Source organism: Chanos chanos, chromosome 8, assembly GCF_902362185.1.
Source record: "Chanos chanos chromosome 8, fChaCha1.1, whole genome shotgun sequence".
Classification (NCBI taxonomy): Eukaryota; Metazoa; Chordata; class Actinopteri; order Gonorynchiformes; family Chanidae; genus Chanos; species Chanos chanos.
In genome coordinates this window covers 7,725,062-7,739,146 of record NC_044502.1, presented here as the reverse complement: position 1 = coordinate 7,739,146, position 14,085 = coordinate 7,725,062, and the positions used below count along the sequence as shown (strand labels likewise).

The window sequence follows — 14,085 nt, the reverse complement described above, 5'->3', positions numbered from 1 at the left end:
TGTTCTTCCTAGACTTACATGTTTACTTTTCAAACGTTTGAAGGACTAACAATTTTAACCCCCGCCGCTTCAAAAAAAGCTACCAGGAAACAGGGATACAATGCAGAACAGAGAAGCACAACAAAATTAAATGTTGTGATAAATACAAAAAAAAAAAAAAAATGAAAACAAAAACAAAAACAAGAAAACAAACACAAATCAAAAGCTTCAGAGAACTCAACAGAAACATGTGAACACAATACAACGTTCGGTTACACAGAGGTTTGACAGAGTGGAGAGGCAACGAGTTTGCTGCATCGTAAATTGTTTTGCACCCCTCCAAAAACTGTCGAGGTTTAGAGAACAGAATGTTAGAGGTAGGTACATGGTGTACAGATGATGTAAGCAGGAGAAAGAGAGGAGGGTGGGGGGGGGGGGGGGGGGGAGGAGAGAGAGAGGGAAGAGGGGGGTGGTAACAGTGGGGTTAATATTGATGGACTTTGGGCATGAAGGAAAGTGATTGGATCATTTGTGTTGAGTGGGAGTTGTGGATTTTTGGGTGGGGTGGAGGGAGGGGGTGATGGGGGGGTGTGGGTTCTGGATTAGAAAACGGGCAATTGCCAGTCGGATGGAGCTGGAGAGAGCAGGTGGTCAGAGACGGTGATGAGTGCGAGGCTACTTCCATCTCTGATAACCCAGTTCACACAAAGCCCAGAGTTCATAACTTGGAGAGTTAGAGAGAACTGGAGAATTCACCAGTTTGACTAAAATGAGAACCTGACGCGTGACTGAGAACTGTAAAAAAAAAAAAAAGTACAGATTTTTTTTTTCCAGAAATCTGATATTTTAGAGAAATCACATATTGTACAGAAACTGTAAAAAAAAAAATCTGTACTACTGACCATGCTGACAGATCAGCACAATTCCTGATTAACAATATTGCTCATGGCCTAGCTCATTTTTCTGGAAACTGAAAGAAAAAAAAAATTCATTGTGCTTTAAGATTTATGTTGTCAGTGACAAGACGTTGGCGAGACATTTCTCTTCTTCCCCTTTTGTCCCCCACTCCACAAAACACTGATGTACAGAAAGCTGTAGGACTAACAGTCCTGTTGCCGTGACACTGATGACACAGAAGAATGTGGTTTCAACTCCTACTCACCTTCCTTTTGTCCTGTGTGAGCTAGTGTGCGTGAATGTGGACTATGGTATTCTGCATACCATGCATTTTCTCACTGTGTTTTGGTGCTTGTGTGTGTGTGTGTGTGTGTGTGTGTGTGTGTAAGATTGCAGCAGCACCTGATTTGTGTCCAGTCATGTTTACGTCAGGTTGTCTGAGTGTGGTTTTTGAAAGGGGCGGAGTCAGACAGAACTAAGGTCAGCCCACTCTTTGCATTTGCTCCGATTCATAATTCATTCATTTTTCGTTCCCACATTTTAGAGAAAAGGAGGGAGAAGAAGAGATGAAAAAAAGAGGGGGTCGGGGGTGGGGGGGGAGTGAGAGACACAGAGGGGTGGAGGTTGGAGGAAGCAAAGGGGGGAAAGGAAAAAGAACAAGAACAGACTCTGTCCTTTTTCTCACGCACGTATTCACACACACGTTCACACTACTCCCGCTAGGGTGAGTTTTGTCGCCCTCTGTCTATAAGAAGTGGAATAACAAGGTTTATGGGTGGTCACCACAATCATTATTTTTCTTCAGTTAACTGGCACACTCATATCCATCGTACAAATTTTAACTTGTTGCTTAACTAATTCATTTTGTTTCCTGCACTTAATATTTTGCTAATGCAAATTTGTAGGTAAAAGTGATGTTTCCGCCCGGTTTCGAACCGGGGACCTTTCGCGTGTGAGGCGAACGTGATAACCACTACACTACGGAAACCTGCTAGTACAGCAGTTCACGCAACATTAAAAAGCGCTGCAAGTGCAACAAACAGACTGTAAAAAGCTCATCCATTGAAAAACTTTTTTTGAATGCTCTTTGTTAAAAACAAACAAACAAACACAATAAAAACCCACAACATCTTTGTCAAAATTACTCTATAGATCTTAAATCAGGTTTGGGGAAATATGAGAAAAAGGCTGGTTTCTGTCTGATTCCATTTAGTTCCACATATGTCAACATGCATGTGCCCATCCACTTACACACAGACACACAAACTGAGAGAGTGAGAGTGGGAGAGAGTGGGGAACACAGCAGATCGGAGAGAGGACAGCATGTACAGTTCTGAGAGAGGACGTTATGGGAACAGCTGTAATGCATATTTAATAGGGGGAAACAGAACATGCTTACCAGCTGTCTGTGGGTCCCACCCTATAGCCGGCTTTACGTTAAAAAACAGCACTACTCAATCTCACGCACTATACATACATGGCCAAACAAATCTGTTGAATGGCATTTTCAATCAAAGACCCAAAAAAAAAAAAAAAAAAGTTTTATGTCAGCTGGGGTACACAGCTGTTACACAGTAACACAGCTCTGAACAGTTACATAGTGTACACACCAGAACACGTTAAGATTTAAACTGTTTAAAAGTTAAAAAGTTAAAAGTTTAGACGTTTCAAAACAGCCCATACATATATTCATAACTTATATATATAATATTACAATTATATATTTTATAGCACACACACACACAAAAAATATATATAATCAGGGTATTATTAAAATATTACACCGAATTAAACAGTGAGCTATGATATATCGTACATGTATATTTTGATGTATAATTACACTGAATTACACAGCGAGCTATGATGTTTATTTTGAATAGCAAAAATATGTATAGCAGGTGTGTGAAATATACATGTTTTGTGTATATTCATGAACACTATGGAAAGGGTGTGGGTGCGCGTACAAGAGTGAAGGGGTGTGTGTGTGTGAGTGTGTGTTCTGTGTAGAGTAAGTGATGTAGGCAGTGCTGGAGTGGTGCTCATAGTTGAGGTGGTGTAGTCTAGATTAGTAGGGTCTGTAGTCTCTGGTCTATTTTGAGGGATAAGATATTTCCTGCAGGAGACATGAGTGGGCCAAGACTAAACGCTAGCTTTGATGGGTCACGGTCTCCCTCTTTCAAACCCCGCCGAAACAGAATGGAGCTTTTTATACCAGTGCCAGTACACTCATTCTTCCACTCTATCTTTTTCTCCCTCTCTCTAGGACCAAATATAGGCCTTTCAGTTAAAGCTGGTACTCTCACGCCGCATGTGAAAGGTGAGCGGCAGCGTCAGAGTTTGGGCTTTTTTCAAACTAACACAGATGCCTTTGTCTGGCCACTCCGTTTTCCACTGCCCTAGAAGACCTGACAGGACACAGCTCTGAACAACACCCCAAATATAAATCTACAGGAGCCAACAGACGGGGTTGGAGGGCCAGGAGCGTGAAACAGGGGGTCGTGTGAAACTGAACGGGTACACAGGCGTACTGTAGCTCTCTCAGTCTTTTTCATCCCACGCGTAAACGCGATAATGCTGAGCGAACAAGGTTTTCGAGACAGCTCCCGTGCGTCTGAGCGATCCCGTCGTGGCCGCCCGAAAGCGCTTACACCGCTACCAGCTGTGAACACGTTGTACTCTTACTATCGTTTGTGAAAACCACACTAAAACATGTTACCCTGCAGCACGTTTTTAACCTGCAGAGTTTAGTTGAAGTTTGTAAATCCCGAAAAAAAAAAAAAAAAATTAAACAATCCCAGTTCAGTTTGACAGAAATCTTTATCAAATGTTTATCTTTATGTATCTAAAGTTTATCTTTAATTTGTCAATTCTACGTCGGCAGAGCGGCAACAGAATTTGACCTGCCTACAGCTGTTAGTGGATGTTGATCTAAACACGTTTTGTGAAGGTTTTTTTTTTTTTTTGTCTCCTGGTTGATTTCTGCCTAAATGATCAAGATCACAATATGTTCACAACAAATAAATCAGCACAAAGCAATATTTTCTCCTTTTCCTGATCTAAAGTCTACTACTAAGGTATCTTTTTCCACCACTTCAACACCGTATACACAGTCCAACTTCAACCCTTGTGACATGTTTGTCTCTGCTGTTACTTTGTATCTATATGCTGAAGTAAATATGTTGCTGTGGAACACATTTTCTTTGCAAAGTATAAGCCTAGTTATTGTTAATGTTTCTTGACAATCGTATAATGTTCTCCTTTTCCCTCCTCATCTTCTGAGTGTGTGTGTGTCTCATATGCTTGAGAACGAATGTTTGAGTGTTGCTGTCTTCCTCCCTGGTGTGCCCTGTTCCTCTCCGTCCTCTTCACCCCTCCCTGTCAGCCTCCTTCTCATCGCCGCCCTCCTTGTCCTGCTTTTGTTGTCTTTATTTTGTCTTTTTGCTGGTGTATTTTCTTTTGCATTATTATTGTATACTTGTAATTGCCCACTGGGTCGGCACCTATTGCACACCTGACTGGCCAAGAAGGGGTCTCCACTCTCTGTGGTCCTTCTCGAATTTTTTTTCCATTTTTTCTTTGGGTTTTTGGGGAGTTTTTTCTTGCCTGTGATGAGGATTAAGTCAGGGGGTGCCGTCCTGTTTTGTTTGTTTGTTGTGGGCATGTAAAGCCCTTTGAGACTTTAAACAGTGATGTTGGGCTCTAAATAAACTTGAATAAACTTGAAACTGCGATCTGAAGCCTTCTTCTGCTTAGCTTCAAGCCCCCCCCCCCCCAGTGTGATTCGATGGACACTCTCACGTGCGCATAGAGTGTCTACAACTGTTAACTAGGTCATGTTTGACCACATATCCTCTGCCGCTCGCCCAGTAATTCTAAATTCTGATGTAAGGGAAAATTTGGGTTATGTTTTCCTTTCCCTTCTTGCTGACACATTACATCAGCTGTAAGATACTTGACCACAGGCCAGAGGAAGTCGTGTGGGACCGCGGGGTAATTTTGGAAAGGGAACGGACTCCACCCCACAAAACAGTAGCTACTTTCTGGGGGCGCTCGGCACTCTGTCCCACGAGAGAACAGAGTCATTCTACGGTCCTCTGAGGGTAAGCCACCTAAAATGTGGCCACCCAAAAGAACAACATCCACCCACTCCAAAGCAGCTATATTCTGGAACACTTGACAATTATGTCCAGGAGAGAAAAGGATCCTTGTAACAGTTTTGAGTGTAAGCCATCTGGGATGTGGACACCCAAAACAACAACAGTCACCAACTCCAGGCACACACTCCGACTTTTAGACTAAAAGACTAAATGTACAGTCTAAACAACAAAAATCAATACAGAAACAATTTTTAAAAAGAACCAAATAAACTGTAATTATACACAATATATTTTCACTTATTTTTCAAGATGGTTCCATAATTTCTAATACTGCACATAAATCCATGTTACTGTTCCAAATCAGTTTGAAAAAAAAAAGTTTCACTTCATCCTTCTTGTTTAACAAACCATTTCCGTCAGACCTTTAAATCTTCAAATTTCTGTACACAATTCAACATTTCACTTTTAACACTGAGACAAAGGGTGAGATTTCCACATGTTCAACTATGAAAAAAACAAACAACCAAAGGGAATGTACTTCCTACTAAAGGTAACATTCATGTCGTGACAATGTACTGTACACAGGTACGATGCAGCCGTTTACTCCAGCAATGTTGAAAGAGTGTGGAGAGAAAGATAAATACACCGCAGACATCTGAGTGTTAAATGTGAACATAAGGAAATGAAGAGATAAGGTTTTAATGCACAAGTGTGTCCGTTTGGCACGCAATAACGCCGCCTTACTGTTTGGTCATTTGCTAATGGCCGATCTGGTTACAGGTTAGGTTATGGGTGTACACAGTATGCGTGCGATAAAGGATGCGATAGGTTAACGATTTTCGCGCCCTGACATTTCGGTACAGAAAAGCCCTCGGGAAATTTGCAGAGACAAACGATTTTGCGCGCTGACACTTCGGTACAGAAAAGTCCCGGGGCCCTTTTTCAGGGGCAAACAAATCCGCGCTGGGAAACTGCAGAGGAGAGGTTCACGATGGAAGGCAGATGCAGGACAAGATAGAGGGAGTGAACTCCTATTTCACCACTCCCTCCTTAATGCACCACAACACTGTCAGAATAAATTATAACAACTGAACACGTGAACCGGAAGATGGCTGCACGACCCATACCTGCCCTCCTCCTCGTCGAGATGTATCGGCAGTTATCGACGCCACGGCACGTCTCTAAACTCTGGGTCTCTCTTTCTCTCTCTGTTCGAGACAAACCCAAACTTTAGGAGACAGGAACAAAAAGCGCCGTCTCAGGTTCAGAGCTGACACCAGTTTATGACGACTACAACCACCTCCATCAGCAGCTCCCTGAAGTTTCCCGCTCTTTCACAAACGCTGTTTTTCAGAAAAAAAAATCTCCATCAAACATCAAAGATATGAGTTAACCTTATGCTGGTTGTAGTGTCGATAGCACATTTAATCACATAATTTCGCTCTCTAATGAAGTTTATGAAGACTGTGTAGGGGGTGAAATATGCATTTGATTTTCCCAATTTCAGCTTATCTTTTTAACAGAACTCTTTACGTAATGACTAAAAAGCAGGGTCAAGAGAGGTATATAATTAAGCTACTATTTTTGTAATTGTTCTTCATTAATACTTTATTATCAAAGTGGGCTAATTAATCAGATAAGATAAAAAAAAAAAATTTAACTTAACACTGCTGCTGTCTGCTGCTCTCTCCATTTTCCAGAGCTGGGAGAGCATAAGCAAACAGCCACCATCTGATCTAAAACAAGACTTTCAAGACTTGTGTCATAAGGAAACCAGGTGTATATTTGGACTGCTCCAGCAGTTAACCATCGGTTAGACTGTCCAGCTCCCAGTTCAGGCTTTGTGATTGTTCATGCTATTGCCTATGCTCTAAAAAAAGAAACCCATAAGAAAATGGCAAAAAGAAGAAGAAGAAGAAAAAAAAAAAAAAGATCCTGTTTTTGCCACCGCACCCTACTTTTAGGAGTCTAAAGTTCAACTTTCTTTACATCTCTGCCCTTTCTTAAGACAGATGGCATATCGGCTGTTAAAAATACACCAACTAGGTTAGGTGATAAGTTACCGCTTTGACAGCCAAAGGTCAGTGAGTTCTCTGAGTGGTGTCAATACGGGAACTGAATGTCACAGTAACATAGGATATGACAATTATTCTACGAAGTCTACACAGAAGCTCATTCACAACACGGGCTGCTAGGACTCATGCTAAGGTTCTCCGAAATTAGTGGATAAATATAGACTTCAATCAGCAGTTTCAAATTCCCATCTGCACTCAGCTTAAGTCATGAGGGGCTCACTTGTTTTCAAATGTTTACACTATAGTTCAGAAACATCCATACACAAACTGTTAAGCAAGCAAGCATCATCTCCCCACCCTGTCATCCTGACTGCAAATAAATTTGATTGACGCTGCTGCCCCCTACTGTTTACTGCATGAAAGTGCTACCAAAACATAGGTTGGAGGGGACCAGTACCAGTACAGATATGGTGTAGATATGCACTTTCTAAGTCAAGTGTCTAAATACGTTTGAATATAAGCATCAGACAAACAGCTCCACTATTACACAGACAATTAAAAATAAAATAAACTGTTGTATGCATTTGAATGACTAACACTGTATCTGACACCATAATTAAATTAAAACTCCCGGGCTCCTATAAAACACAATCACAAAATAAATTCCACATCACAGAATCAAAAACAAAACAAAACAAAAAAGGAACTAAACTCTGCCAGAACTCAAATCTGGGTCGCGAACAGAACATTTTTCCAAATCAAACTGCGACACACTTGTCAGGTGTACACGAACCTGGCAAATCCTACGGAGTCCAAGGTACCTCCAGACGACTCTTGAGATCCTCCACCTCCTTTTCCATCTGACAGATATCAGCACTCAGCTGTCTGTGGCTTGACTGAGCCTTGTTCAATTGGTAATGAAGCCGTTTCACAATGGCCTCGTATCGCCTGTTCTGACTCTAAAGGAGCGAAAATAAGAATTCTTTTTCTTTTCTTTTTCTCATCGTTCACCTACTTAGGACTGTCTTTTCTTCCACAGTAGCTTCCTTCTCTTGTTCTATCTTCTCAAACTGCACTGGATGTACAAATAACCCACTTGTTTGTGGAGTCTGTTTACTTGATTGAGTGTATTATTGAGAGCATTAACTTTCATCCAGTTCATCACTATTTAATACAGAATAGGTGAACAGAGAGATTAAGTTTTCTGAAGGCAAATCATAGTGATTTTGAACACTTACTGTAAGTTGCTTTGGCTAAAAGCGTCTGCCAAATACCAAATTGTAAATTGTAATTGTAAACAAGAATACCATTTTGGAATTATATTGCCGTCTTATTTTGCGGATATGAAAACTGAGAGGAGTACAGAGAAAACGAGTAAATACCTTGATTTCTTTCCTCAGCTGTGACTGACCCTCTTGCTCCCTCAGCAGAAATGCCCTCTTCTCTCTAACCATCTTCCTCATGGATGCTACCTGCTCCTTCAGCTCATCGACCTCTCTCTGTTCAAATATATTAACAATAAAAGTTCAGCCACTTCAGTTACCAACTGGACACCGTGGATGTGCTTAACCATGACTAGTGTCTTTTTTTTTTTTCTTTTTTTTTTAGGAAATTTAAATCTTTTGCAGCAGGACCGAATGAAGTAAGTGACACACGCTTATGCCGATGTGACTGTACCCGAGTTTTCAAAACTGCGCTCCCATGTGGATCTTGTAAGTTAACCCTCAGTTCCTCTCTCTCCTCTCTGAGTTTTTTGACCTCCTCTCTCTTCTTCATCACTTCTTTATAAGCAGGTGACTGGCTCTCAACCAAAAACACGGCGCTTTTGTGGCATTCCATTTTATTCCGATATAACTGATATCCATCCAGTACCGAGCGTGTATGTTCCTCCTCCTCTTTAATGGTGAATCGGAGTCTCATGTTCTCCATTAGGATGGCTTGTGACTCCAACTCTAGACTCTCCATGCGACTCTGAGATTGCTCGATTTCGCATATCAAGCCACAGATTTGCCCGTCCGTCAATTTCAACTGTAAGCGGACAGCCTCACAGTTCCTCTCTATTTCTGATAACACGGCCTGCCAAGTGGAATAGTAAACATAGCTTCATTCCATCTCCAAAATACTCGCCAAGATAGAGACGTATTGTTTTACAAAACTTCGATGAAAGATGGTTGCACAAAAGAATCTTTCAGCAATCACATTAATACTTGCAGATGAAAGTTCATTTTTAAGGTCGCTTCTGCAGAACAGTTTATGAAAAATATTTTTATACAATGAGTTCTTGCGGGACATTAGAGAGTTGAGCCAATTCGCACAAACCTGTATGGCGTCAGCAGCCTGTTGCTTTTCCCTGAGCTCAAGAACTTGAGCTTCTCCTTGCAAAGATATCTGTTCTGAGTTGCCAGTGAGAGAAATTTCTAACCTCGAACTATACACAAGACGGTAAACACAAAGTCAACATATCTGGAATCACTGACTGACTTCTGGTACTTGGCTGGAAGACAAGTTCGATTTGCTACATCACAAGCTAGTTTCTTAACGCTTAATACAAGTCAACGGATTTCACATTCTAGCTAGCTAGCAAACTGCTTAAAACATTGTAACTCTTTTGTTAAGCGACATTTTTTTCTGATTCGGTGAATCACACTGCACACATGGTTTATTTTAAGCAAAAACAAAAAGAAAGAAATTAGTCAAATGTTACCTTTCTTCGTTTATGCTGTCGTTCATGTTTAACTATCTAGCTGAGAGAAAGGTTCGCGTGCGCTCCACGGTTACAATGCGCGAAGTTTTTAAACGTAATAAATTGTCTCTAGTCAACAGACAGACTCAATAATTATGTCTCAAGACAGAAATCATTAAGTTAGTTATCCAGCTAAAAATCAAAACAACTGAAATTGTTATAATAATTTTAGGACATTTTTTAAGTTCGTGACGTAATTAGCCTTGGAAAAATGTGCCCCCAAATTTTAGATAGTTACCAAAAAACAAACAAACAAACAAACAAAAAAACCCATTCCAGAATAAAGACTGATCTAGAAGTTTTTCTTTGTCTGTTTGTTATTGCACTAACAAATGAAAACAAACAAACAAAATCAAAGAACAAGACTTGATAATGATGTCTGAAACTTAAACGAGCTCTAATTTTTCTGACAAAAAAAAAAAAAGCACGATTACTTTTATGGATATCAGCAGTGAGACATGACAGACTCAACCATTCCTTTATGCCTATGTGTCACTTTGTGTGAAGTAATCACAATATATAGCATTTCTTAATGACCTAACGCAGTGATCAAAGGAAAATATATGTGCAGTTGAGTACATTCCTGTCACCGTGGGATAGTGCATTAAACTGACCGCCATGTGTTTACATTTTCCTTTGATCACTGCATTAGGTCATAAAGAAATGCCATATATTGGCAGAGAAGGTGTTTTGGCAGGCTCTCTGTTAATGGGGTGAATTATTTCATCATAAAACTCAAAAAATGATTGCAGAGTGATTTGTTTCAAGTGTCTGTTTACTTAAGCGTCTGATTTAGTATGTTCATGCTTGTGTTTCTCGCTCTCAGCCCGGAACTGTGAAGAGAATGGATTTGTTTGGCTGTCTGCCCAGTTCAGGCCTACGGCAAAAAGGAAAAGTGCTTGGTATTTTTCAAAAACTGTGTAGAGCCATTGAGAACCCTTACTCTTTTTCCAGAAGGCCACGGTGCTATGGCGAAGAGGGAGAGAAGAGACAGGAGTACCATTTAGCAGCGCTGCTGGAACAATTTGGGAGTAAGTATCTTGCCCTTGGTCACACCAGCAGGAGCTGAAGGAGGGCTGGAGAAATCAGAACCAGGAGCCCACTAGTGCCAAGTCAACATCCCTATTTTTCTTGGTGTGGAGCCCTAACCCACTGAACCACCACCACCACTTTTCTCATGTAACCTAAAATGCGATTCCTATTAGCAGACATTATATTTCCCCCCTCAGAAATGTATGGAAGGAGTGACAGTCACTCAGTAATCATTGTGTAGGTATTTGTGGTGACTGGATCTATTTCAAGAAAACCCTCACAGAATGGATTTTACCTATGGAAATCTTCAGTACATTACTTTTGAAAATTTTCAGCTTAACATACAAGTTATGAGTGATAGTTTATTCCGATAATAATAACTGATTGTCCTTTTAAAATGCATACAGCCGAGAGATCATAAGCAATGAATCATGAAAAAGATAATGTTACATGCTGATTTTGTGTCAACAGGGGGATTAAAAAAAAAAACAAAGCAAATAGTAACACAGTTTTTATAGATGCAAGTTATGTGAAAATGGTGATAGTTACCTGTAAAAAAAATACTCAAGATTAAAACTTAAATTCTCTACTTTGTTGATCCCGGGACACAAATCGTTTCTTTTACTGCTCAATTCCCGAAGGAGGAGCGGTATGTAGAACCATATTTGGCATTACAGTTTGGCTTCATGGTAGGAAAGCATGTCTACCTTTGGTCTTCTGGGAATCGTTTTCTTGACGTGATTCTCTGTTTATAAGCAAACCATAATTAGCTAACAAAAGGCCAAAAATAGGAATTTCTCTCCTGGTAAATATCCTTGGAATGTTTCCGTCAAAGAACTCCTTAAGTAAGTCTAATTTTGACCCCCACCGTGGTGGTTCAGGGAATGTTGGTCTGCATATTTCTTGGAACCTGTAGGAAGAATTACATCCTTTATCAAACAGATCAGTCAAAACAGGATGAGCGCGTTCTCTGAGTCAGCTAGGAATTCCCCAAAATAGTCCAACCAGTCATGACCACCTGGTTCTTATTTGTCCCTCTTTCTATCCCCCCATTTGCTGTGCCACTGGTCATACCCTGAAGGGAAGGGAATAATTTGGGGTGGGGGGGGGGGGGGGGGGGTGTTTGCTGTATGGTAAACAAAAACATTCAGTTGCGTGATACTGTCTCTTTGGTGACAACATTCCAAATGCTCCCTCTTAATGTCGCTGACCATGGTGCTGAAAAGATAAGCAGGAAAAGCCCACTTAGGACAGATCAGTCAAGATATCCTTACCCACTGACCAAAATAATTCATATGTATTGTGTAATATATGTATTTTTATGGAATGGTGCCTGCTTTCTTGAAAAATATAGATTTATTTGGAAATGAACTCAGTTCGGCATTCGGTTATGGGTTACAATGATGTGGCATCTTTAGTGATGTGATGTGATGTGATGAAAATATCCTTACACAAATATGCATAAACATAGTATGTGCTACATATACTTGCTATACACATAGCAAGAATACATAGTACTAAATGAATAATGCAATACTGGAAAAAAAGGACTCAAGGCAATTTCACTTGGTAATGAGAGAAAATATCAGTCACTCATTTCCTAGAAGACTTTAGAGATGATTAATCATGTTATAATCGCAGTAAACATTCTATCAATGTATTACTAATCTACACACTATTCAGGTAGTCCAACAGAGTAGGTTTCATAACATTGATTTCCAGTGTAAACTTCTCTAAAGTTGCACAAGGTTCATTTCGGAATATTTTACAAACATGAATATATAACGTCACACAATTATTTGAGAGAGGGTAAGGTTTTTGAATTCTGTCGTAAGTGTTCATTTGCATCAAAGTAGAAAAGCAATTAAAAATCCAATTTTGACCAGTGTGGTTTTACAATCCCTATCAGAGTTCATTTAAAAGGAGTTACTGTGTATCAAGTACATAAACAGTTCACAGACTGAGAATATTTCACAAACACAAACATATAGACAAACACATATTACTCCTTCGTCCTTTCTGGTTCATTCACTTATTCTGAAAGTTCCAAAGTAGCTGCCTTCAGCATCTGGGTCAAGCATCCAGGAGTTAGATACATTGACATACAGTCCATCACCTGATCTCAAGGCAAAAACCCCACCCTGTTGCTGACAACACATATGATAAGTATCCTGGTTCCAACGCTGTGTGCTTCCACTCCTCATGAGTAATACCACCCTGACAGGAGAACTGTGGATCAAACGTTCATTGTAAACATATTGAAACAGCTGGACTCCACCTTGAAGTGTTTGAACCTCAAGCAAACTGTCAAGGCTAGAGTCGGTCCCGGAAACCGATTCTGAATTCGAATCGAGGTTGTAATAGAATCGAAAACAGGTTTTGGCATAGATGTAGTATAAGCCTGGTTCGTGAATGAGGATCCGTCCATTGTGGTATCCAAGATGAGAAAGATATCCTTGCTTGGCATTCCAGTGAACTATAGCTGCATTGATATTTCCTGGTGAGAAAAAAAAATCAAAGTCTTTCATCAAAGCCATCAGAGTACCAACAGTACAGTCTGTCTCATGTAGAACCATAGCTAATAAACATACAGGACATTAAACAGTGATATCTCACCATAGCAGAGCAAATAATTGGTTTTATTTCCAAAATTCACCTCATCAGCCCAAAGTGTACATTCTATGTACAGTTAACCTTTCATAACTACTTGATTACACAATCAGCTCAGTTTACAGCCACAAAATCCATTAAGCCCTAAGTATGTATGACAACTCACTCTGTTTTTGTTCACTTTGTGGTTTGATTGGCAGATGTGCAGCGGGTGTGATCTTTCTTTGTATCATAGCTGGAACAGGCTCAGTGACGTTCATCTGTATTAACAGTAAAATTCAGTCGAATAAGGTAGAGCATATTCAGATTACAATGATTAGAAACATTAGTAACTCATGAATAAATCATGACAAATCATGCAGCGTAGCACTGAATGACTGAAGAAAGGACATGAAACAATTTATTTTTGCATTCAACTGTGTTTGTCTTAAGCCCAATCACAGAGAAAATGATATAGGTCCAAAGCACTGTATATACGGGTGTTACATATGACCGCATTTTCACGTCACGAATTTGTTTTTTAAAAATGTGTAAGATTTTCTTTTCAAATGATTGAAAAACATTCATACTTTCTGAAATGTTAGATCCTTTCATACGACAACAGTGTGAATGGTGCCTTACGCATAAAAAGAGCAGAAAAATGACTAACCCTCCGAGTGGTTTGTAGCTCTGCACACACATCGGCCTGGGAAAGAATGTCACATGAGAAACG

At 40.1% G+C, this 14,085-nt stretch overlaps 2 protein-coding genes and 1 non-coding gene across 3 annotated transcripts; all 3 read right to left on the bottom strand.

Moving 5' to 3' along the window:
• Window positions 1-1,791: 1,791 nt before the first annotated feature.
• On the bottom strand, window positions 1,792-1,864 carry trnav-cac (transfer RNA valine (anticodon CAC)). The gene has a single exon. It is a non-coding gene; the product is annotated as a tRNA-Val (tRNA).
• A 5,927-nt stretch (window positions 1,865-7,791) lies between these two features.
• On the bottom strand, window positions 7,792-9,718 carry ccdc122 (coiled-coil domain containing 122). The gene is made up of 5 exons (XM_030781861.1): window positions 9,693-9,718; window positions 9,308-9,416; window positions 8,666-9,064; window positions 8,371-8,487; window positions 7,792-7,947 (listed from the first exon to the last, which is right to left on the bottom strand). Exons 1-5 carry the CDS (start codon window positions 9,716-9,718, stop codon window positions 7,792-7,794), a joined length of 807 nt encoding a protein of 268 aa, XP_030637721.1.
• Window positions 9,719-12,787: 3,069 nt separating this feature from the next.
• LOC115818482 (tumor necrosis factor ligand superfamily member 10-like) lies at window positions 12,788-13,633 on the bottom strand. The gene is made up of 2 exons (XM_030781859.1): window positions 13,540-13,633; window positions 12,788-13,260 (listed from the first exon to the last, which is right to left on the bottom strand). The coding sequence occupies exons 1-2, from the start codon at window positions 13,631-13,633 to the stop codon at window positions 12,788-12,790; spliced, it is 567 nt and encodes a 188-aa protein (XP_030637719.1).
• Window positions 13,634-14,085: the final 452 nt, after the last annotated feature.